We start from the raw sequence: 25,856 nt of genomic DNA, 5'->3' as shown, positions 1-25,856 counted from the left end.
GTTAGAAATCCAGGAAAATGTCCAAATCAAGGCATCATCAAGATGTCTAGATGTCTTCCTGAAGACATGGCAGTGTCTGCTGGTCTCTCTCTTCTCTTCTGGGTTTTGTTGCTTTGAGCTTCTTGCTTCTGTGGCTTCTTCTCTCTCTGATTCCACTTATACAGGACTCCAGTAATAGGATTAGGACCCATCCTGCATGAAGTGGATCACACCTTAACTGCAGTAGCTTCATCAAAATGTCTTATTTACAATGTGTTTATATTCACAGAATGGATTCATTTTAAGAACATGTTTTTCTGGGGTGCATACATCTTCAAACCACTACATTTATATATTCTGGATATAAGTACTTTACCAGAAATATGATATTCTCTAATTCTATGGCTTGCATTTTCATATTCTTAATGTTGCCTTTTTAAAGTGGGTTCATCTCATGAAAGTATTGGGATAATTAACCTCTAAGGTCATTTCCTACTATGAGATTTTAGAATATGTGATCAGTAAGAAGGAAAAGCAAAGTGTGAAAATTCCAAGGGAAACTGTTACAGCATCTGAGATCTTGCCCCCTCTCTGGTGAGAAGACTTCTACAACCTGGGTCCATCCTGTCTGCCTGGAAAAGTGTCCAACTCTCCCACTGAAACTGATGGTGGGTTCTTCACATAGTCAGTCAGGGATATCACCAATATTTGTGCATTAAGACACCTTTCTTCATAAAAGCACACTTTTCCACATCGGAAATGGTAAATGTAACTTGATGGCAAAAAGGGAAGAACCATATAATCATCTCATTATTTTAAAATTGCATCAACTTTGAGAAGTCTAAATTAATCTCACTGAATTTTTAATTGAAATTTTTATTGAGATAATTATAGATTCACATAAAGTAAGAAAAAATAGAGATCTCTTATATTGCCCAGTTTCCTCCAATGGTGACATTTTGCAAAACTTTGATTATATGATTACAATAAGGATATACAATCTACCAATCTTATCCTGATTTCCCCAGCTTTACTTCTATTGATTTTTGTGTGTATTAAATGCTACACAATTTTATCACCTGTATCATGTATCTGTCACTCCAATCAAGATACCAAATTGTTTTAACCCAAATATTCAACTGATTTTTGATAAATTCTGAGTTTTAAAGTATTAATTACCATCTATTTTCAACACCTTGCATTATTGATATTCCTTTGTTCTTTCTCATGCAGAAACATTTTTAAATTTGCACATTTAGTCACTATCATTATACATCACAAGGATCTCTTGCATTGCCCTTTTATAGCCACACCTATTCCTATCCTCCATTTCTAATCTCTGACAAACATTAATCTGTCCTCCATTTTCTAAATTTTATCATTTAAAAAAATTATATAAATGGTATCATATAGTACATACCTTTTGGGATTGGCTTTTTTCCCTCAGCAAAATTCTCTGGAGATTCATCTAGGTATTTTGTTGTATCAATAGTTTATTTATTTTTATTGTTGAGTAGTGTTCCATAGTAGGGTGTACCACATTTGCTTAACCATTCACCTGTTGAAAGACATCTATGCCATTACAGTTCTGGCTTTTTACAATAAAACTGCCGTAAACATTTATGTACAGGTTTTGCATGAATATAAATTGTGATTTCTCTTGGATAAAGCCCCAAAGTGCAATTGTTTGGTCACAGTTGCCTGTTTAGTTTTATAAGAATCTGCCAAACTGTTTTCAGAGTGGTTGTCCCACTTTATAGTCACAACAGCAATGCATGAGTGATCTGGTTTCTCTATGCATCCTTACTGGCATAAAGCGTTGTTCCCATTTTTGTTTTAGCCATTTTGATTGGTGTGTAGTGATAGCTCATGATTTTAGTCGACATTTATCCAATGATAATGCAATAATAAACATCTTTTCATGTGCTTATCTGATATATGTATGTACTCTTCAGTGAAATGTCTCTTCATGTCTTTTGTCCATTTTGTAATTGAATTGTTTGGGTTGGTTTTACCCTTTAACTGTTACATTTGTAGAGTTCTTTATAAATTGTTGATGCTAGCTCTTTATCAGATATGTGGTTTACGAATTTTCTCCTAGCCTGTAGCTATATTTTCATTCCCTTACCATGGCTTTCACAGAGCATGTTTTGTGGAGTCCAATCTATCAACTTATGGAGCATGCTTTGTGGCAATTCTAGGAACTCTGTGTCTAACCTAGATCCTAAAGATTTTCTCATATGTTTTTTTCTAAAAGGTTTATCATTTTATGTTTTATATTCAAGTCTATCATGCATTTTGAGTTAATTTTTGTATAAGGTGCAAGGCTTAGTTTGAGGGATTTTTTTTTTTTGGTCCATGGATATCTTATTGCTCCAGCACCATTTGTTGGAAAATCTGTCTTTTCTCCATTGAATTCATTTTGCACCTTTGTCAAAAATCAGTTGAATATGTGTTTGGGTTTATATCGGGGTCGTCTAATTCAATTCCATTGATCTGTGTCCACCCTTCCATCACTACCACAGTCTTGTTCACTTTAACTATAACATAAGCCTTAATATTGGGTAGAATGATTCTTCCCACTTTATTCTTCTCTGTCCAGATTGTTTTTAGCTATTTTAGGACCTTTGAATCTCCATATGAAGTTTAAAATAAGCTTGTTTGTCTATAAAAGATCTTGCTAGCATTTTCACAGAAATTGCATTAAACTATACATCAATTTGGCATCTGTACTATATTCAATCTTCCAATCCACAAACACAGTATGTCTCTATTTAGGACTACTTCTATAAGCATTTTGTACTTTAAAATATTCAGATCTGCTATATATTTATTAATTTATACATAGGTATTTTATTTTCTGTGGCATTATAGCAAATGGTACTGGTGTTTTTAATTTAGGTTTCAATGATATTATTCATTGTTAGTATATAAAAATGCCATTGATTTTCATGCATTGCTCTTTTTTAAATTTTTATATTTTTATTGTGGAAAAATCATATATATAAAAAAAGGAATAAATTTCGAAGTGCACCGGAACAATTAGTTATAGAACAGATTTCAGAGTTTGGTACAGGTTACAGCTCCACAATTTTAGGTTTTTACTTCTGGCTGCTCCAAGACACTAGAAACTAAAAGAAATAATATAATTATTTAGCAGTTATATTCATTGTTAATTTCTATCCTGTTATAACTCCATCTTCTATTTTGATCTTTCTCCCAATCTTTAGGGGTATCTGGGCTATTTCCATTCTAAATTTTTCATGTTGGAAAGGGCTATCAATATATGAGATAGGGGGATGGAACTAGTTGATGTTCTGGAGAGGCTAGCCCCTCTGGGTTTCAGGACTTATCTGGCCTAGAAACCCATCTGAGGGTTGTAAGTTTCTGGAAAGTAATCCCAGGACATGGAACCTTTACTGAATCTTAGCTAAAGCTTTAGGTGTACTTTAGGGTTGGCAGGAATGGTTTTGATTGGGGTTTGGCAAACCATGATAAATAACAATATCTAGCTGAAGCCTACATAACAGTAGGCAGAGAAGCCTGGAAACAAGAAGCCTGGAAACACTCTCTCAGCCACTGATACCCTGTTTATTGCAACTCTTTTACCCCTTTTGGTCAAGAAGGCATTGTTGATCCCATGATGGCAGGGCCCAGCTCATCCCTGGGAGTCATATCCCACGTTGCCAGGGAGATTTTCATTTCTGGATGTCATGTCCAACACAGAGGGGAGGATAATGATTTTACTTGCAGAGATGGGCTTAGAGAGAAGCCACATCTGAGCAACAAAAGAAGTCCTCTGGAAGTAACTCTTAGGCTTAACTATAGAAGGGCTTAGCTTCTCTGCTTCATAAATAAGCTTCACAAGAGCAAGCCTCAAGATTAAGGGCTTGGCCTATTAACTTGGGAGTCCCTAATGTTTGAAATAGTATTAGGGTTTTCCCCAGTGGTAAAGTTTAACAAATCCATATTTTTCTCCCACCCCCCAAGGGGTTTTACCAATGCTTTTTAATTATCTGCTCAATCTAAGATGTATCTGGGTATTACATTAAGCTACACAGAATTATAAGCCCTCATTCCCATTCTAGGCTCCCTGTGTTTAGGTTGTTTAAATGATCTATACAGACTGGTTGAGTTAGATTATGTGCTACAGAAAATCTAGGTTTTAGACAAAATAAACCTCTCTTCCTTTGGTCTCATAGAGTAGATGAAGATTTAAAATACAGACAATATCCTCCTTACCCCTGTATTCTGATTTCCTTTAGTCCCAACCCAATCAGCTTCATTCTTACCTCTGAAGTCTGATCTCTTTTTCAATATCTTTGACAGTTGTTCATGGCAATGCTGACCTGCAGAACTGCAGAACTCCTACTCTGAGCCTTAGGTGACACACAGGTACCAATGTTCCAGGGAAATAACAGGTTATACATATATAGCACAGCCTCTCAAAATCTAGAAATAATAATTACAGCTCCAGATTAAATGTAACTGCTAGAAGAGCTTACATTCTAGCCCCCAATTTTCTTATAAGTATTTTCTAAATGAGACCATACAGTATTTGCTGTTATGTTTTTGGCTTATTTTGCATCACATAATGTCCCCATGTGTAGCTCTTGTAACCCGTGACCTGGTTGAATGCACTTATTAGTTCTACAAAGTTTTAACTTATTAACTTTTTTTTTTATTCCTTGGGATTTTCCATGTAGAAAATCATGCCATCTGCAACTACAGGAAAATGTTATTTATTTCTTCCCAATCTATATGTCTCTTATTTCTTCCCCCACCCCCACCCCCCCTGAACCCAATTGCGGTGACTAGAATTTCCAGTACTATGTTAAATAAGAGTCTTGAGAGTGTGGACATTTTTCCCTTGTTCCTAATTTTGGGGGTAGATCATTCAGTTATTTACCATTAAGTATGATGCTGGCTGTAGATGCATTTTGAAGATGCTCTTTATCAACTTGAGATAATTCCCCTCTATTCCTAACTTGCTGAGAGTTCTTATCATGAGTAGATGTTGGATATTGTCAAATGCTTTTTCTGCATTAATTGATATAATCACATGATTTCTTTCTTCAGCTCTTTGATATGATAAATTACATTGGTTGATGTTTTTATTGTTGAACTAGCCTTCCATACCTGGATGAATCCCACTTGGTCTGATGTATAATTCTTTTTATGTTATAAAAAAAATTGCTAGTATTTCTTTGAGGATTTTGTGTCTAAGTTTATTAGAGATATTGGTCTGTAATTTTATTTTCTTCTACTGTCTTCATTTGGCTTTGTACAGGCCTTTTAAATGAATTCAGAAGTGTTTCCACCTATTTTATTTTCTGGAAGAGATTATGTAAAGCTGTTTTGTTTTTTTTTTTTTGCATGGGCAGGCACCAGGAATCGAACCCTCATTATCTTTTAAAAGTTTGGTAGAATTCTCTACTGAGACCGCCTGGTACTAGAGATTTCATTTTGAGGAGCTTTTTAATTAAGAATTCAATTTTTAATAGTTATAGGGTATTTCTCAATTCAGCTCCATCAGTATTTGCTTCATATATTTTGAGGCTCTGTTGTTCTGTGAAAACACATTTAGTATAATTGTGACTTCCTGGTGGATTGATCTTTTTTATCATTATATAATGTCCCTCTTTGTCTCATGTAATTTTCTTTGCTTTGAAGTTTACTTTATCAACTATTAATATTGCCACTCTTGTTTTGATATTTTTTAAAATTGTGTGCATGGTATGTTTTTTTTTCTTTTACTTTTAATGTATTTGATACTAGAGGCAAGTTTCTGGTTGATAGAATGAATTGGCTCATTTTTAAAATCCTTCTGCCAATCTTTCTTTTAATTGGGGTTATTTAAACCAATTGCATATTTACATTTAAGGTATTTATTGGTGGGTTAGTGCCTAAGTCTGCCATTTCACTATTTGCTTTCTATTTGTTCCTCTAATTTTGTTTCTCTTCTCTTGCCTTCCTGTGGGTTATGCAAACATATTTTAGGATTCCACCTTGATTTGTCTATAGTAATTTTGCGTGGGTCTCTCTGTATAGTTTTCATAGAGGTTGCTCTGGATGTTACACATGCTACTTATAATCATCTACTGTTATCAACATTCACCATTTGGAGGTAACTGTGGAAACTCATTTCCATTTAGTTTTTTTTTTTACCTTCCCCACTTTTAAATATCATTGTCTTTAGTATCAGATGTTGCTATAATTTTGCTTCAGTAATCAAATATTATTTATAAAATTCACAAGGAAAATAATTGTCATTTTATGATATATATTTCTGCTCTTTCTGTTGTTCCTTTTCACTTCTTGATTCTCTAAATCTCTTTTTTTTCAATTTATTTTCTGTTTGAAGAACTTCTTTTAGCTAATCTTTAAGGGTAAGTCTGCTAGAGACATATCTTTCAATTTTTGTTCATCTGAGAATTGTTTTATTTTCATTCCTGAAAGATAGTCTTGCCACATAAAGAAGTATGGGTTGACAGGTTTTTTTTCACACTTCAAAAGTATTTTATCACTTCCTTCTCTATGGTTTCAGATAAGAAATACACTGCCATTCGAATTACTGTTCCCTTACAGGGGGAACACCAATTTTTGCTGTTTCTCTTTGGCTGCCTTTAAAGATTTTCCTTTGTCTTTAGTTTTCAAAAATGTAATTAAGATGTCTTGGCATGGACTTATTTGGGTATATTTTGGTTTAAAGTTCATTCAGCTTCTTGCATTGCTAGGTTGGGATCTTCCATTAGCCATTATTTCTTCAAATACTCTTTCAGTCCTACTCATTTTCTCTCTACTTCTGGGACTCTGATGATATGAATATTGGATGTGGCAGGTCCCTAGGGATCTAGTTTTTCTTTTTTTAGTTATTTTTTTCTCTGTTGTTCAGAACCAAGTGAACAGAACAACTGTTCTGTTCTCAAGTTCACTGATTCATCTTCCATCATCTCCACTACCACTGAGACCAGCTTTTATTAATTGTATTCTTCATTCCATAACTTCCATTTTTTCCTTGCTCTTTAAAATAATTTCTACTTCTTTGCTGAAATTTTCATTTGTTTCAAATGATTAGAAAAGCATTTTTATGATAGCTGCTTTAAAATCCTGGTCTGACGATTCTAGTTGGTGTTGGCATCTTGGTGTCAGCATCAGTTGATTATATTTTCTCCTTCAAGTTGGGGCTTTGGTAGGACAGGTGATTTTTTTTTTTTTTTATTGTACACTGGACATTTGATCTATTATGTTAGGAGACCCTGGATCCTATTTAAGTCTTCTATTTTCACGAGGAGTTTTAGGCTTAGCACGTGGATCATAGCCTACTTTTATGGACTGTGGTTCTAGCGTCAGCTTAGTTTTCAGAGGTCTTATGGTTAATTTGGCCTGCTGGGTGTATCCCACATGCTGCTGGGGCTCCCACTGGTCTTGCTAGTGCTGCCTGAGCAGTAGGAATTTATTCTGACTGCATCACCAGGTATTTCTCTGTTGGGGAGGGTTGTGGTGGAATCCTACTGGTGCCTCCCAACTGCCCCAGCCTCTCTAGACCTTGGAGGGGAGACGAATTGACTTCCTGGACTGGGCCTCTTGCTGTAATTGTATCTCTCTCGATGGTTCTTAGTGTCTCGGGGAGTCTGAGGGTGACAGGTACAGAAAGCCTTCTGAATTGAGCAGCCTACTTTATTTGGGTCTTTCTTACTTGTTCTACCTGCTCACTTCAGAATCTTTCCATGGGAAAGGGGACTATCAGGAGCAGCAGGGAAGGAGAGTGCTTCTCTTAGTAGTTTATTTTTGAGGGGGTTCCCAACCCATCTCCCTTGCCAGGAAATGCCAGGTCTGGCTATTCTTCTATTGATTGAGGGAATCTAAGATCCCCTATCTTGCTGTCCTTTTGTCTTGAGTTTCCAGCAGAGTTCTCCTTTGGTTGTGTTTTATGCCATTTCCCAGGTTTAGAATTGTGCTTCCTTAGTGGGGAAGAGCTGGAAAAAAACGACTTATGCCATCTTTTCCAGACCAGAAATCCCTCATCTGGTTGAATTTTATGCCCACAATATGTTTTGCTATTTTAGACTCAGTTAACCATGTGGATATCAAAAGTCCTAAAGAAACCTTTGCCCAGAGCAGGCATTTAACCAGTTATCTCCACATGCAATTAAATTAATGAGACTGGGCTGGGTGGGGGCAGCAGGGATAGATGGCCAATAAGACAAGATCTAAATTGAGTTTAAGGCCATACATGTAAGGATAGTGATGAGGACCTCACATAAACACACACACACACACACACACACACACACACACACACACACACCTCTCCTCTCAGGCCATTTCCTTTCAATCCTCTCAAGAAGAGTCTCTATATCAAGTACAAATGGATTTATCAAGCCACCAGCGGGGAGTAGGAAAAAAACAGGAGGGCATAGTAGAGCCTATTATAGGACTGGTACAGTCCCCGCTTCCTTGGGCTCTCTCTGGCCTGGAATTCTTCTGCTTGGAAAATCTCAATTCTGAAAGGCTGAGTGGTGCTAGAAAAAAAAGGTGACTGCAGAACTGCCCAGAATGACCTGGTTCTGCTCTGAGCTTTAGGGGGGGGGCAAAAGGATTAATACAGTCAAGGGCACCAAAGTAGAAAAGCAGATGTTTTTGGGGGGGCAGAATCAACAGCCCAATACATTGTCTTTCTTATTTACATATTTTTGTTTTTTTCCCAGGAAGCACTTTAAGTGGTGTTAATGAATATATATGATGTATAAGAAAATATAAATTAGAGATAGGAAAAAAAAAAAAAAAAAGCAAGAAGAAACCAAAGGACAGGAATAAGGCTGGGGAATAGAAGGATTCTCTGATTTTCTACACCTTAGTAAATAGCCCATGAGAGGGCATGTGGTTAGAACCCCAGGAGTGCTCTGAACTTGGCATGGATTCTGCAGGCAAGACTCCTAACATGGGTGATCCCATGACACGTGCAATATAGGGAGATAATTTCCCATAGAATATTTCCCTATAATGCTCCATAGATTTCTCGCCCCTGAAACATGTTTGATCTCTTCTTAACGGTTCCTGAATTCTCAGTGTGAGAATGGTCAGGGTCCTGAGCATTGTAGCCTAGTTGAAGACAGTTACTAAGTTCTTGAGGAATCACATCCCAGTTAGGATACATTACAAGTCAGAGACCGTATAAATATGAAGAGAGAGTACACCACGGCTAAAACTAGTCATTAATTCCCCAAACTTTTTTTTTAATTCTTCAAGTTGATTCTCAGAATCTAAGCCAAAGCTGTCATGTACAGACTTGCAGTGTCTCAAGTCAGCTGGAAATCTAGGTGATGCTGATGACACATGGAAGCAGAGAAGTAGCCAAAGTGCTGTGCCTGGAGACTAAATGACCACACTCCTTCCACTATGGGAGCTGTCTCTCTCCTGGGAAACAGAGCACAAAAAAAAATCCAGTCAGCTGAGAAGGGATCTATAGATATGCATACAGTACATGAAAGTGGGCTTGATTCCAGAGCAAATTCTGGGAAAGTGGCAGCTGCTGGGACAGTAGTTCTGAATCTAAAAATTATGGACACTTTGTAAAGTCAGTGGCTCCCCTGGGCTTAGGTTTGCCATCTTTCCTATCTCTCTGGAGCCTGCCTCAAATATTTTTAATTCTTCAAATTTCTTATAGTCTCATTTACTTTGCCTCTTGCTCTGGTTTTCAATATCTTCAAGGCCCCCTTCAGTTAAACCCAAAATACCCTGTTACATTTATCATTCCATATTTCAACCATCTCTTCATGAAGATATGACCCAATTCTCTTTTTCCTACTTATATTCTCCTCATGCACTCCTTCTCAATGCTTTTCTAAAAAATTTAGCTTCATCTCTTGGTATTTCTCTGAAATTATTTTTCAAAATCATTTGTGGATAAATTAACTCATTGGCCTTTCTTCAGAAATTATTCCTCTTAATCTCTGTGCTTTTTCCACTTTCTCCATGAGGGCAAGAATTATGGTTTACATTTTTTATTTTTCTTCAATTATGTAATGTAGGACTTTACATTTACTTTTTTAATATCTACAGCTGTAGTCCATGAATGTGACCTTCCTCATCTTATTTGAAATAGGAAGATAAGGTATCTGTCCCAAAACAAACTGTCCAAAATGGTACGTATATGTATATATATTTATGTTGCTATTTAAAAAGAAATCTGCATCTCTCGCTTATCACGGAAGTAAGTTCCAGGGGTCAGGGCTTCTAATAAAAATTTTCAGATGGTTTTTATGGTGTGTGAATATATCTCAATAAATGCTTTTTATGGTGTGTGAATATATCTCAATAAAATCTGCATTAAAAATATTGTGGATGAATGCTCTCTAAGACAAAAGAAAGAAATGATATAGGGCAAAAAAAACTTGTTCAGGGCTTGAAAAAGGAAAGCCTAGACATGATCAGGGAGTAGACATTTTATTGAAAGTAGAAGATTAAGAATCTTGACCTAATTTTTTTTCTAATTCAGTCAGAGTCAAAAGAGGAAAACAAAAGCTGGGATTTTCTGTAGAAAGCTTAGATGTAGCTTGAAGAAGAAAAGAACAAAGTGTTTTTTTTTCTTGTATTAAAGCACGTGTATACAGGCCAAGTTTGGAAGAAGCCAGAAATACATAGTGAAACCCTTTCTGTTAGGGCAAGATTGGAAAGAAAGAGGATCTATTCAAAAAAGGCCAGAAAACTGGGTCAAAAACTTGAAGTTGCTACTTATATTTCTGAGGCTGTAGCTCTGGTGGAGTGAAAAGTCTCCCAGACTTGAGGTGAGATCTCCATTACAGTCCTGGTTTCCTGGAGTCAGGTGGGTGATCCCCCAAGAGAGCCTCCACTTTGTCATGGGTGCTGTGCAGAGAACAGTTCTTAGTATTTTGAGTTCCCATTAGATCATCTGCACAAAAGCCCCTGTTTGTTGGTACTGACTTGTTAAACACACTCCTGAGAGAGAAGGTTCCATATAAGGCAACAGGTTTTTTGTTGAATTGATATTGCTCTGAATATTTAATAAAGTATTCTTAAGTATTCTGTCAAAAAGCTGTAACTGCTGAAAGCTTGTTTCAAGGATTACATAGAAACTTCAAGTAATGCACAATCAAAGGTTGCCATCTAGTGGTCCAGTTGCATTATAACTTCTGAGCGTAACTGCAAGTTCCAAGGACTTGAAAGGCCAGGAAGAGAGACGCCTTCAGCACTGGAAACTTTGTACTCTGCTGAATACCTTCATTCAAAATTCAAGTTACAAACAGAACACAGTGCCCCTCAAACCAATCAGTCTTCCAAGTCAAGCTTGGGCCTCTGGGCACTATCAGAATTTGAGTAGAAAGTTGAATATGATAAAGCAGAGTGACAACCCTTTGGGAGATGAGCTCCAAGAGATCCCCAAACATTGAAGGCTTTTAAAATCATCTGCAACAAAATCTTTGGTTCTCAGAAGCAAATTTATAATAGAAAATTTGGTTAGCCTCTGGTAGTATTTATTGGTGTGCGCATCTTCGTGATAAAAGAAGCTGTGATCCTTTCAGAGACTAAGAAAGAAATTGTCACCAGAAAACATAATTACTCTGGCATGATTCTCTTCTCTCTTTCTAAGGAGGCAGGCAGCATGAATTATTGAAAAGGGCATTGGCTTAAGAGTCAGAGGGCTGTGTACAAATTTTGGCTTCACTCCCTATTAGCTGTATGACTTTGGGCATGTTAATTAAAACTTCTTTATATCCCAAAGGGTTGTAGTGAATATTAAAAGAAATGAAGCTTGGAAAGGGCTTACCACAATGTCTGGAACATAATTGGTATGAAAAATTTTTAAGGTCTCTTCCTTTCTTTCTCTGATCCTTCTCTCACTTACATGGAGCCCCACAGTTTAATTTAAAGAGAAGAAAAAAAAAATAGGATTTTAATTTTGGGCCCCAAATTGGCTTTTAAATTACATTCTTTTGTTAAAACGAAGATAACAGTCTTGGTTTAGTCACTATATAGTAAAGTAATAGCTTTGTTCTGGCTTTCACTGATTCTGTGTTTTCTTTCAGGACATAATTTTCTTCCAGGTAACATGGAAGAAATAATCGTATCATCTGTACAATGAGAATAATAGTACAAAGTTCACCAGATTGTTGAGGATTAAATGAGATGTTGCGTAAGAAGTCAGCATCATTTAAACATAGCACGCATGTGACTGGATTTTAAACCAGTCACAGCCAAACTTGTATTTCAATGAGTCAAAGCCTTCAAAGCCTGTAAGAGACTCAAATTCTTGTTCCTGTAATTGCCCTCTACTCTGGGAACATCACTCAGAGTCTGCCGCACAGCCCTTTGATGATCTCAACAGAAGCAAAGGAGATAAGGATTTTGGGCAAAATAGAGAAATAGCTTTTCACTGCTGGCTTGAAGTTGGCTCAGAAGGCAGCTCATGAAGGTTTCTGAGCCATGGCAGCATAACTTTGCAAAGCAACAGCATTAAAAGAACACCATCATTTGGCTGTATTAATCATAAAATGATTTTCAAAGGTGACATCTTTTACGAAAAGAGAGACAGAAAAGGACATATTTACAGAGGCCCAAAGGCCTGCATCCCCTGTGCTTTCCTTTCAGGCTGGTAAGCTATGACTGGCATCTACGAGCACCACATCTGTACAACCTTACATTTTGATTCATATTTGGGATACTGGGTTTTTAAAATCAGATTAAATATCCTTTCTAGGAAACCTCAGAGGCTGTTCCTGCCAACACCAGGGCCTTACATGCTGGCTTATAGTACCCAGAAGTGGCACAACTGTCCTTTGTCAGGCAATATGTTCTAATTTTGGGTATAGAAATATGGCTGCGAAGTAAAGCAAGGCAGCTGTGACAGGAGCTAAAGCCCCAGCCAGGGAGACCTGTTTTCTAGACCTAGCTGCATTGTTCACAAGGTATGTAAAATCATTCTAAGTCTTATTTCCTCATCTGTGGAAACGGGCCCCTGCTTGGCCTGCCTCACAGAACTATGATGAGGGCTAGAGTGAGACCGAGCATGAGACGACCCTCTGCGAGTGCCAAACCCCTCTCCTGCCCCAACTAGCACCTGCACCCATCAGGCCCCTTCTGGCTCTAACAAGCTCCCGGGAAGTTCACACAAAACAGAGAGAAGGTACCCTCAGCGGGGGTCTGTGACAGGATCTGTGTTAGCAGGGGCCAACTCTGGCTGGAGGGTCCTTTCTGCCCATGCCCGCCCCTCAATGGGGGGCCCCAGGCTCACCGAGCGCCTCTCCACACTCCCTTTTTTCCTGCTATCCTTGCCTGGAATAACATCCAGCGAGCGGTAGCTGGGCGGCTTCTCCTCGGGCCAGTTTGGGGGCTGAGAGCGGTGGCGGTGTGCTCCCCAGCTCTGGGGACGTCTCTCCTTCTCCTCCTCAGAGCTCCAAGAACTGCGGCCCGAGGGCAGGGGAGGGGAGCAGCTGCGGTGCCTGCGTCTCCTGTGCCTCTGGGTGCTCTCCCGGGGGCTGGGCCTGCGGGGTCTCTCTGGATAGTGGCTTCTGAGACGGGGGCGGCTGGGTCGCCGACGCCCCTCACTGGAGGAGAGGCCATCGCTGAGGCTGTCCCTGTCTGACCAGGGTGTGGGGGAGCTGTTTGGCCTGGAACTCTGGTGTCTTCCACTCCTCGAGTGGTCCAGCTCCCTGCGCTCCAACGCCCGGGGCTTTGACCTCCGGTCCTGGGGTGCCTGGTAGAAATCAGAGGAGTGGTGCTGCCTTCTCCCTTCCCTCACATCCCAGTGTCCTGAGGGAATCTGGGCGAGCCACTGCTGGCATGAGATGTCGCTGGTCCTCTGTGAGGATGGCAGGTCCCTGACCAGTGGGGGCAGGTGGATGATTCTGCGTTCCACGACCTCGGAGCCCAGGGAAGACAGCATGCTGCATGGATGGCCTGATCTGGCTTTGAAGTCAGGGGGCAGAGGCTGGGCTGGGTTGAGATTCCGCAGTTCTTTCTCCAAATACTCCAGGACTCCATTGGCTATGGGAGGGTAAGTGGCAGTCTGGGACATTGGCATCTGTGGGACGCTGGACTGCAGGGACAATTCTGAATGGAAAAAAGAGTAAGAATACGCAGAGCTGCTGGTGGAAAGCAGGGCACCAAAATGTCACACTATTTAGCTTGTCTCCACCCCCTCCCATCCTCAGTCATAAAAATGCCCACCATATGGCTCATGGGGGCCCCACTGCAGTCCACGCTCGACCCTCGCCCTCCCCCACCCCGAGTCTCTGGCAAGCTTTACCTCGCTGCAGCAGCGGGTGCATTGGATAAGATGAAACCCGGGAGCTCCTGTCCGACCCCCAGTACAGGGGTTTTTCCATCATCTGAGGACCTAGAGCCTGAACCTGCTTCATGTAGCGGTGACGGGCCAGGGCTGCAGGGGAAGAAGGAGAAATGCAGACCCTTCAGCCAGGGCAAGCCCCACGCTTCCCACTTCACTTTTTTTTTTTTCATCTAGAGGCCTTGCCAAGAGACTAACTTCTCTTTTCCAAGACCATTATGACCTACCCTGCATGGGAGTACAATTTAAGGGCTTAGTGAGTCAGCTGCCTCTCTGAAAAGGGGCTTAGAATAAATTTCCTAGGCAAGACTGCAACTCCTGTACTTCAGGAATGTATGTTCTTCAAACTTGACTCTTAGCCCTGAAAGCATTTCATCATCCTGCCCATTTCCAAGGTCATCTAAAATGCACAGGTAGCCACAGATACTAGCAGGCAATGAAATCTCAGCCATGAGCCAGCAAGGCCCTATGGCACACGCCAGAAATAGAAGGTACAGATGTGAAGGGCTTAGGGGATGCTGTGAGTCAGGGGCTTTGGGGGGCCTGACAGGGAAGCTCAGGGCTGCCTGCCCAGAGTGGAAGGGCATGGACACTGAGGTTGGCAGACAGAATTACTGGTAAAGAAAGGAAGACAGAAGAATGTGTTTTTAGCTGGCACACTAACCCTGAGTGGGAGAAAATCTGTGGGAAGAAGGTGAGGGAATGCAGGAAGCTGAAGCAAATTCCAGTGGATCTTTTCTATTTTTTTGCTCAACTTATTAAGTGTTTGGTTTTTCTGCAAACCGTGGGAAACTCTAAGGGATGGGCTCAGGACAGAGAAGGGGAAGAAAAATGCCATTTTCTTTCAGTCTCACGTCAAGATAAAGAAAAGTATAAAAAGGCAACACAAGGGGTGGATAGAAATGTCACTTGAGCACTGTGTGAAAATAAAAGCAAATTAAACACAAAAGCATTTGGTTGTTTTTGTTCATGAATTTTAATTTTGAGGTCACTGTGACTGAATGCCACATGTCTCCCAAGGTCTCTGCCTATTCATGCATGTAGGAAAGTACTTGCATGTTTAAATGCAGGAAGTACCTGCCTTGGTTGTAAACAGGCCCCAGCCAGGCACCCCCACCTCCTTTGTTCCCCGAAACTTGTGGCTGCCCCTAACAGCAAGGCTCTGCCTGACCAATCCCTTCTGGTCTAGGAAGAGGTGATGGAAGGCAGGCATTCTGGACCCAGTTATCCAGGGTAGGAGATCTGCTGAGGAGGGCAGCAAAGGGGGCATCTGGGGGGCTGACCAGTAGCTCCAGTACAAAACAGACTTCCAGTGCAACAGGAAGCAGTTGCAGCAGAGCTTCCAGGTGTCCAGCCTCAATGGTGAGTCAAAGCCCAGCCTTGAGGAAATCAGAGGCAAATTTGCAGAAGCTCACCAGCTGCCACCCCTTCAGGTTAACCGACAGCGCTCCACACTCCTTTAAGACAAATCCCCCTGTTCAGCACTTTCTTCTTCCTCTTGCTAACAGATGCTTCTCCCTGGTTCCCTCTACCGGCCACCACTGGCACATGTAATACCCTGTTGAACGAGCGCCGGTTGGTCACTTTACACACACTAAACCAGAGGAATCTCCTATTACGGGAATCAGATGAAGAAGAGAGGTACAAGTCCTTCAACTGGTGAGTGGCAGAACCAGGAAGTGAAGCTGCGGCTGCCTCACGCCCAGCCCCGTGCTTTTCCTGCCAAACTACTGACTGGTGCAACCACTAGACTCCTTTATTTCTATGTAATGAAGTTAAAAAACCTATCCTAAGAGTACCTCATCAGTTTCTCTCTCTCCAACTCAGCTCATACTTTTCAAACCCCATTCTACCCAAGTCCCTGCCTCTAAGACCTGGGGGACGTGAACATCTGACCGTATTCAGAACAATCCTATTCCGCCCCAACCCCTTTAACTGGGTCCTTGCTTCCTCTGGTGCCGTTCCCTTTTAGCCATTTTCTTCTACTCCCCCAATTCAGTAGAGGAGAAAGGGAAAGTTGAGCTTACTCATGTTCCCCAGTGGACTTTCTTCCTGCAAGGGATCTCTTCCAGCTCCTACACAGCTATTTTGTTAGTTCCCTGCATTTTTACCCCAGGCTCCAGAGATTAACCTGTTTCCTTAGCTGCCACACCTTTCTCACCAGTGTCTCCCCTTTCCCTGATGCACTAGAACTGATGGGACAGGGTGGATGACACACTCTACCACCTTCTCCCTTGTCCTCCTTTCCTTAAAACAGCCCCCCAAGGGGCTGTCTAGACCATCTAGGGGTTTCTGTTGCTCACCTAGTGGGGAAATATAACAATGCTTCAAAAGACTCCCCCCAAATTTTATCTGAACCTCAATGGAATATAGCCTGCCTTAGTTACCCTTAATGAGCTTGTTAAAAATACAGATTCCTGGGCCCCACTCCCAGACTCCTTAGTAGGTCTAATGGCAGGTGAGAGGATCTGGGTTTCCAACAAGCTCCCTGATTCTAATGTATATGGTCAGCGTAGAATGGACTGTTGAGGATTTTTAACAACACTGAGAAATTTACTCTTGAGGGATAGATAGGTCTTTGTTCAAATACAGGCTCTGAAGGCCAGAAGAACTTAAATTTGAATAGTGGCATGTACTAGCCATGTGACTTTGAGAGGGCTCCAGGAGTCACTGAACCCCAGACTCATCTACAAGCTGGGGACGATAATATCTGTTTCACAAGGTTATTGTGGGGTAAGTTAGGTAATGCACATGGATTGCCAAATATATGACATTCACTAGGTAATGGATCTTACTGCTATGATAAACTGCTTCTTTTGCCCTTATATCCCATAGGAGGAGACAAAAGCATATATTTGGAGACTGAACAACCAAAGACACATACATCTTCATTTTCAAAGAAAACCAGGACTCAGGGCTTATCTTCTAAGACCTCATCTTTGTGACAAAAAAGATGCTCAACTTCCCACCAGAGGGGTGATAGAAGAATTTCACAGTCTTTTAAAAAATAACTTCATTGCTGAAGTGAGAGAAAAGTCTGAGTTGTCAGTTTCTAGAAGAAACCTCTAAGGGAATTTTGTACTATGGAAGCTTCAGCCCACTTTCACACTCCCTGGCAATAAAGTTCCCATTTCCATTTTCCTAGCTAGGGAGTGAAGGGATGGTCCAACTTAGCCATCCCCTTCCTTGGCAAGGCAACTACCATCCTCTCAAAGAAACAGTAGTTTGAAGCTCATGTGGAAATTTTACCCCCTCCTCAAACCATTTCTGGAAAACATTACAGACTGGGACTGTCCAAAAATTCTTTTGCTGAAAGAAAATAGCCCTCCCTTAACCCCATCCTTACTTTGTAACCTGTCTTATAACAGGTCACTCAGTTTTGTGGAATATTTTTCAAAAACAGTTACAACCTGATCCCATCTTTCCAGGGTCCAGATCTGCAAACACGGCAGCGAGAACAAAGCTACCCACTTTCACACAGCCCGGCTAACCAGGGAAGGATGTCCGGGCTTCACATAACTTGAGTTTTATTTATTTACTTTTCTTGGCAGAGTAATGTAAACTTAAAATGGGAAAAGATATTTAACATTTAATACTAGGCCTTAAAAAGAAACCGACTACCACTGCTGTGTATCTTGATGCAAAGACTATGATGACAATAAAAGAAAGTACAAGAAAAAAAAATTAGCACTGTAGTGGCACCTAGATAATTCCCAGAATAAAGAAAAGAAAAAAAGCTAAGAAAAAATTCACTGATGTAGCAGCTGCTAAAGAAGACCTCTCTGATCCAGAAATGAGGAAGAAATTTAACAAAAGAGAAGATCCTCTGGACAGAGAGAGCCAACAAGGAGGTGGTGAAAACCCCTTCCACAGAAGCTGAAATTCAGGGCAAGGGTTTAATTGCTTCAGCTCAGGTAGGCCATTTAAATTTGAATTTCAGTACAATTAAACCAACTATTTTTATGCTTAAAAAAAAAAAGTGAAGGGCAGGCTGCGGTGGCTCAGCAGGCAGAGTTTTCGCCTGCCATGCTGGAGATCCGGGTTTGATTCCCGGTGCCAGCCCATGCGGAAAAATAAAGAAGTGAAAATGATGCTCAATCCCTCTTCACACACTCCTCCAGAGACCTGCACCTCCCCTTCCCTGCACCCAGCATCATCTTTGTACATCAAGACACACAAGACCTGGTCCCTCGAAGATACCTAACTGCAGTTACCATTCCTTACCATCCTCTCTCCACCCCCATAGAACCTAGTCCTTGCCCTTTTGACCATGCTCACTCAAGCCTTCCCCTTTCCTCCATACTCCCAGTCCCCTCTGACCTTACTGCCCAGCCATTTCAGTGATACCCTCAGGAGCCCCCTAGAATCCCATGCCCTTTGATCTCTTGCTATTTCTCAGGCTTACGGAACCACCAGCAGAAGCTTCCTCCCCACTGGCTCCAGGCTGCCAGGGTTTATTGCATATTCAGACAAGCTGCCTCCCAGTAGGGCAGTCCTTGAGTGATCTTTCTTGACCTCGCTTTCCCTCCTCTGCAGCAGCAGGGTAAACATTCCCTATTTCTCAGGTCCTAGCCCTGTGAAGCTCAGTTGATGACATCATCTTTGTTGAGGAAGAGGAACCAGAACTGGATATGGAGTCAAGAGACCTGGTCCATCCAGAATCCATCACTAACCAGCTGCGTAATTGTGAAAAAGTTGTTCTGTGTGAACTTCCCTCAATTGAAGGGGGTATAGGTTGGAGTAGATCAAAGATTCTCAGCGTGGCTTGAGGCCCAGTACAGGGTATGTCTAGAGAGTTCTCTGAGGAGGAAGCTAGTAACCAATCTAGGATGAAAACGATTTCTTCTGTTCTCACGGGAAAATGAGGTACAATTTCAAAAATGCATCTTTAAGTTCCACTGTAGCTTGTTTACTAGTGTTAAGTGAATTATCAAGGGTTACTAAAATTTGGTGTCATTTTCATTTTTCTCCTCTCTAGTCCCTTATTAACTTTCACTGGAAAATGAGAACAGGGTGGGGAGGTGTGCTGTGGCCAGAGTTCAAGAACCACTGGATATCATTCTCAAAACTCCCCTCTGGGTCTAAAATTTTGACTTGCTGAAGTCGAGACAGGTTGATGTGAGCTCCCTCAGTTTCCTTCTGTGTATGCCTTAAACATTCTCCACATTTTAATGACTTCCTCTCTTTTCAGAGGTTTCCTTCCCTTTCTTTCCAAAACTAGTCCTTTCACTGTGGGCCTGGTGCCACTCCCACTGCTTCCAACACTCCTCAGTGATCACCTCATGTATTACAGTTTCACTTTCCTCGATTTTTACTGACCTTGGTTCTTTGCCTACAAATACGCTTCGGGTTTTTTCTTCTAAAAAGCAGACAATGCTTTCTGCCTCCCCCCTTCCCCCACCCACCAAAGAGCTTCAACAACTCCTGTTCTCTCCACGCAATCTCTTCTTGTCACAAAACTTCTCAGGACAATCTGCCCTAGTGACTCATTTTGAAAGTGACCTCATCTGTTCAAGTCTTTATTTGTGGCCTATTATTTCTTTGTTTTACTTGTTCTTCTAAATGAACTCTAACCACTTACAAAAACCACTCTCCCCAGATCCTCTGTTTATCAGCTTATCAAGAATGGATGCATTTATCATATGTGCTGACTTTGTCCCAATTCTGCCTGTTTTTTTGTTTGTTTGTTTGTTCTGTTTTTGCCCACTGACCTAGAGATTCTAAGAAACCATGCTGGGAAGGTGTTTCTCATTTTATCTTGCATATTACAAGTCCAGTATCAGTGAGTTCTCCTTGGCACCTTCTCCTTGAAGCTCCTGAAAAGTAGGGATCCCCAAGGCCCAATATGGAGTTCTCTATTCCTGCCCTCTTTAAGAAGCTCAATAGTATCTCAACCAATCCCACAGTGATCTACACACAGAGGTCACGGCGGCCCCTGCCGTGGGAAATGCAAGTATTCACAAGATAGATGAACACAGATTCAAATCCTGATCTGCTCCTACTTACTAGCCATGTAATCTACCTGACCCTCCCTCACCTCATCTGTTAATTAGGAATGAGAATTTGCATCTCACCCAAGTTGATATGATGCTGCTGGTCTGGGGGCTGTACTTTGAGAACCCTTGTGTGAAAGGAAGGGAAAAGGGAGCAGAAGAAGATCTTGCTCTTAACATGATATTTCTTTGGGCTGAAATTTGACCCATAAAAACAGAACCTGCCTTCTAAGGTTGTTGTGAAGATTCATTCAGTGAGGAAATGTGAGTAAGGGCCTACACACAGCAGACATCGAATAAAACTTAGTTCCTTTTTCCCGTAAGACGGCAACCTTGGTGCAGGGCCTAAAGCCAGACTTAGACCAATTGACCTTCTCACCACTGTAGATCAGGTTTTGTTTCTATTCATGGAGGTAATTTCTTATTTTTACTTAAAAAAAAATTTCCTTCCCAATAGACCACAATGTTAACAGTGGTCATCTCTGAATGCTTAGATTAGTCTTTACATTTTCCTGTATTTTTCAAATGTTCTACAATGTGTTACTTTACTTAAATCATCAGGAAAAGGAAATATTATTTTAGGAAAACAGAAAACTTCTTCTACTTAGAGCAGTTGACTCCATTCCTTTATGTATTTACTAAGAAAAGATCTTTGTAGAATAATTTAAAAAATTTTTTTTCCTTCACCATGAAATCTGTAGCCCAAATTTTAGGATGTGTCATAATTCTGGTATAAGGGGTCAAATTCAGCCCAAAGAAAGATCATATTAAGAGCAAGATCTTCTTGCTCCCTCTTTCCTTCCTCTCACACCAGGGTTCTCAAAGTATGGCCCTCAGACCAGCAGCATCATATCACCTGGGAACTTCCGAGTAATGCAAATTCTCAGGCCACACTCCAGACAAACAGAATCAGAAATTCTGGAGATGAGGACAGCAATTAAGCCCTACAGGTGATTCTGATGTGAGCTTCAGTTTGAGATCCATTGCTCTAACATCTGTCTCCTCTGGTCTGTTATTTGCAAGTTATCTCTAAAGAGTACCTTCTCTCTCACTGCTACATTCAAACTGCCCCTTTATATCACTTCATGACCAAGCAAGGTCAATGAGGCATATGAGGGCTACTGAAGATATGCCATTGGTAGACAGAGCTATCTGTAAGAGGCCTTATCTGGCAACCAAGATAGCCAGCCATATTCCACGGCCCTGTATCTTCCCTAAGCACCATTTTCGTGGCTGAGGCTAAAGTCATTTGTGTCTGTGATATGAGAAGGTCATGGCGAAGAATGTGGAAGAACCCAAGAGTTTAATGTGGGCATAGGGAGCCAATCTGTTTAGAGCTCCGGCACCGCCTTATCTCACCACTTGTCCCGTCTCACCTTCCTCAGGGCAGCAGCAGCGGGTAGGACAGCAGGGGCAGCGAATGTAGCAGCAGCAATATTGAGGACAGCACTGACACCAGCACACTCCAATCAGTAACAAGAGGAGAAGGGCTCCCAGAGTGATAAAGATCACTGTCAACCAGTCTGCAAAGGAGAAGCCAAGCAAGGCTTGAACTAAGTATCCAGAGGGTGCTTCCAGTTCTAACATTCTAGAGGTCCAATAAGTACAGCTCTTGACCTACAGGTTAAGGTTGAACAAAATACTGGCAAAACAACTTTAGCCTTAAAAAGGGAACTTCAGAGGTTGGCAATACAATGACAATAGTCTGGGATCACTTGTTTTTTGCGCATATTTCTGTGTGTTCAGGGTGTTGTAGTGGCACCTAAGTAGAAAATTCCAGAGTCACTTACGCAAGACGATGAGCTTCACCTCCTTATCTGGGTCGCCAGATGTGTCCCCTGGAGCCTCAATGGTGCAATAGTACACACCATGGTCCCACCACATCACTTCATTAATCACAAGGTCTGCTCCTATATAGGAAAAGAGGTGGAATACCAGTGGTCAGAAGAGAGGGCAGTGGTTTTTAACTCACTGTAGCTTCAAAACTCCAATACTGTCCCTCTGCATCCTAAGAGGGTCCTTAGTAGTTCAGTGAAAAGTCATAATTCCTTTCTATAAGATCCTTCTCTTTCTCTAAACACCATAATGATGGTGGAACCAACCATTCATTGAGCCTTGCTTAGCACCTAGAAAAGATTTTGAATACAGTACGTCTTTAAAACTCACGGTAAGTTTACAAATGAGTGTGTTAGAGATTACTGGCTGTCTCCCAATGCCTGTTCTCCCTTTCTCCTATGCTCATAGAATTGCCACCCAGAATAAAGTCAATATTTTCCATACTCTAATACAGATGAACATATGACTCAATTCTGACTAATGAGATGTAAACAGAAAGCCACCTGATGGCTCTTAGGAACTTTCCTCTCAAAGTAGTTTGAGAACATCTTTACCATTTTTGTTTTCATCTCTTCTTCTAGTCTGTTATCTGAAAAGCAAGTATGATGAACCTTGGACAATGTGCTGGTTTGAAGCTATTATGTACCCCAGTCATGTCCTTTAATCTTCATTCAGTATTGCTGGGTGGGATCTTTTTATTGTTTCCATGGAGATGTGATCCACTTAATCATGGGTGGTAACTTTTTTTTTTTTTTGCATGGCCGGCTCCAGCAATCGAACCTGGGTCTCCAGCATGGATGGGTGGTAACTTTTGATTAGATGGTTTTCATGGAGATATGTCTCTACCCATTCAAGGTGGGGCTACTTACTGGAGCCTTTTAAGAAAGAACCATTTTGGAAAAAGCTAAGTACCAACAGAGCTGATACAGCTAGAGACCTTTGGAACAGAAGGAAAACACTCCCAGGGAGGCCTTATGAAATGAAGAGAGAAAGCTAGCAGTCACTATGTGCCCTCTCAGTTGAGAAAGAAACCTAGGACTTCATTGGCCATTTCTGTGGAGTTAAGATATTTTTCTCTGGATGCCTTAATTTGGACATTTTCACGGCCTTAGAACTGTAAACTTGCAACTTAATACATTCCCTTTTTAAAAGTCATTCTGTTTCTGGTATATTGCAATTCTGACAGCTTCAGAAAACTAAAACAGATCATAAAGAAGATGACATGCTTAGTGAGATGGTAGGAGCATAGGTCCTTGGGGACTTAATGTAACAGAGCCACTGTGGTGATTGATTATGTACCCAATTTCCACATCTTCTTAATCTTAATTCACATTCCTGTGGGTCTGATCTCATAAACAAGATTGATTGCTGGTATTTTTAGTTAAGGTGTGGCTAACTGAATGAGGGTGGATCTTAACCCAGGTTCCTAGAGAACCAGAAAGTCACAGAAGCTAGAAGAAAAGCGATGACAAGGCCATGTGACAGGAAGCAAAGATAAAATACAAGGAACCCTTAGGTTTACTGGTAGTCAGCACCAGGACACTACAGTCTTCAACGAGAAAGTAAGCCTTGCCGATATCTTCCTTTGGGACTTCTTCTAACCTCAAAACTGTGAGTCAACAAATTCCCAATGTTTAAGACAATCCATTGTATGATATTTGTAAGAGCAGTTCTAACAAACCAAAACAGCCACCATTCTAATTCTGGTCTATCTCTGACTTTATACATGAGAGAGAAATAAACTCCTTCACTGTTTAAGCCACTAATATTTGGGGCTTTTGTTAACGTGTAGGCAACTTTAATCCTAATTGATATAGTGGGTATGATTATGAGCTGCATTTAGAGATGAGGAAACCAAGATTCAAAGAAGCTAAGGATGTAGCTAAAGAACATGCAGATATCACATAGTAGAGATAGGTTCAAACCCATGTCTCCCTGCCTCGAAGCTGATGTTCTTGATTACTAAGCTCTTCTGTCCTTTCTAAACTGGGCATTAAACTCTGTGCCCTGGATCCTTTCCCAGCTTAAAATGAGCAGATACCTCTGAATCTTATGAGATTCAGTTATGAGATGAATTTGAGTGAGTACTAATGAAATCCCAGTATTTTAAGAGTAAATGTTATCCAAGAAAAGAATTTCAATTTTCACATGCACCAAGCCCTTGTGACCCCATGAAGAGAAATGAACGGTAACATCTATGTTCAAGTTTAGCAAATTCAACAAATATTCATAAAAGACCCTCTGTGGGTCCAGCACTATGTCAGGCACCATGGGAATAAGGAAAAGGATCAAGACTCCTCTCTGTCCTGAAAGGCTTAAAATCTAGTCAGAGGTTCTGAGGCAGCCTCCAAGTCTCACTTTGGAGGCAATCTTTGCTATCTTAGCCACAGTAAGTGCCAGGGCGACATCAATAAATTCTTACGGGCTTGCTTTTGTTAAATTGGGTGTCAAGCCATAATATTTTGTTATCTGTATTTCAAGAAATATTTAATGAGGAAATGAAACAAAAATGCGAAGTCACACGATACTGGAGCAAACTCTGACTTCTGTTTCCTGCTCTTTCTACGTCAATTCCTACGACTTTTTCCTACCCATGGTTTTCCAGACTCACAACCTTTCCCAGAAGCAAGCTTACCCCAGACTTGGAAGAACTGTGAACATGCTTTGGGGGGAATCCCCCCCCAAAAGTTAATGCATATTCTAAGTTGGCCCCAACTTTCATTACAGACATAAAGAGTATTTTAGGAATGCTGGCGTAATGGAGGTATTCAGATCTGTTAATAGTTTAAATTATCTAAATGCTGATTTGACAGGGTCATCTTAAATTTGATGCAAACACAGGCATAAAAGTGTCAAAAAACAAGGGTTCCAGGAAGTCTCCACAAGCCTGGAAGCAGAACTAAAAACCAAAGGAAAATACTGCATTCATGTGAGAGTAAGAAAGAGGCAGGATGTGATCTAAAGATTGGTGGGGTTGAAGGATGGTACAGCTCAAAAACAGAAAAGCAGACAGAGTAGGAACTATCCTCTTCGGGGACTTTCGTCCTTCAGTTACGGGACTTGGGAGACTTCCTTAGTTAAAGAGGCTTTAAATCTTGAGGGGGTAGAACAGAGCTAATTCTACTGCTCTGGAGAAAGTAGCATCAGCCTGAGTCCTTGAGCATGTAGCTGAAGACTGGAAAAGCAAGACAAGTGTTGCTTAAGGCTGAGAGTTCATGAAGTCAGAAGTTGAATGTAAAAAGATCAGACTTGAGTATTAGAGTCAAGTTAGAAGCAACTGTCAAGTTGGCTCCGTTTAAATGCTCTACCTTTAACAGTCACAGAATATTCATTGATTTCCTCACCTGTAGGCATACCTATGGGTATGCTGAGGGGCCTCCTGGGTACACTGTCCTTTCCTTTTTTCCTTTTTAACCAACAAATAAAACTCACTGGAATAGTCTTTGAATTCTCTGCCAAAAACCCATTGTAGAAAACTTGAATTACAAGATAGGAATGTGGGGAGCTAGCATAACCTGTCTATTCAAAAGTGTACTGAGTGATCGTAACTAACATTCACTGCACACTTACTCTTTGCTAAGTGCATTATACATATTATTTTCATCAATCCCCATGAGACATGTATTACCGAAGTCCCATTTTTAGCAACTGAGGCTGAAAAAGGTGAAGGGACTGGCCCTTGTTCACACATCAAGTATGTGCCAACTGGGGCCCAGGGTGCCACCACGACTCTCTATACC

General features: G+C 40.9%; 1 protein-coding gene across 6 annotated transcripts in view; it reads right to left on the bottom strand.

Annotated features, from left to right (window-relative positions):
* Positions 1 to 2,973: 2,973 nt before the first annotated feature.
* The window catches only part of ILDR1 (immunoglobulin like domain containing receptor 1), a 40,141-nt gene continuing 17,258 nt past the window's right edge, over positions 2,974 to 25,856 (bottom strand). For 2 of the 6 annotated variants that reach the window (XM_077118170.1, XM_077118175.1), the window contains 5 exons: positions 22,071 to 22,190; positions 21,657 to 21,803; positions 14,249 to 14,380; positions 13,235 to 14,052; positions 5,336 to 9,399 (listed from right to left, as the gene is read on the bottom strand). In XM_077118170.1, coding sequence (XP_076974285.1) covers positions 9,358 to 9,399; positions 13,235 to 14,052; positions 14,249 to 14,380; positions 21,657 to 21,803; positions 22,071 to 22,190 — 1,259 coding nt within the window. In that variant the 3' untranslated portion in view covers positions 5,336 to 9,357. Of the gene's footprint in view, positions 3,111 to 5,335; positions 9,400 to 13,234; positions 14,053 to 14,248; positions 14,381 to 21,656; positions 21,804 to 22,070; positions 22,191 to 25,856 lie in introns of those variants that run through there. The other 4 variants (XM_077118171.1, XM_077118172.1, XM_077118174.1 and 1 more) reach the window with 4 other exon arrangements.

This window comes from Tamandua tetradactyla, chromosome 10, assembly GCF_023851605.1.
Source record: "Tamandua tetradactyla isolate mTamTet1 chromosome 10, mTamTet1.pri, whole genome shotgun sequence".
NCBI lineage: Eukaryota > Metazoa > Chordata > Mammalia > Pilosa > Myrmecophagidae > Tamandua > Tamandua tetradactyla.
Note: the sequence above shows the minus strand (reverse complement) of the source record. Positions and strands in the feature narration are given on the sequence as shown.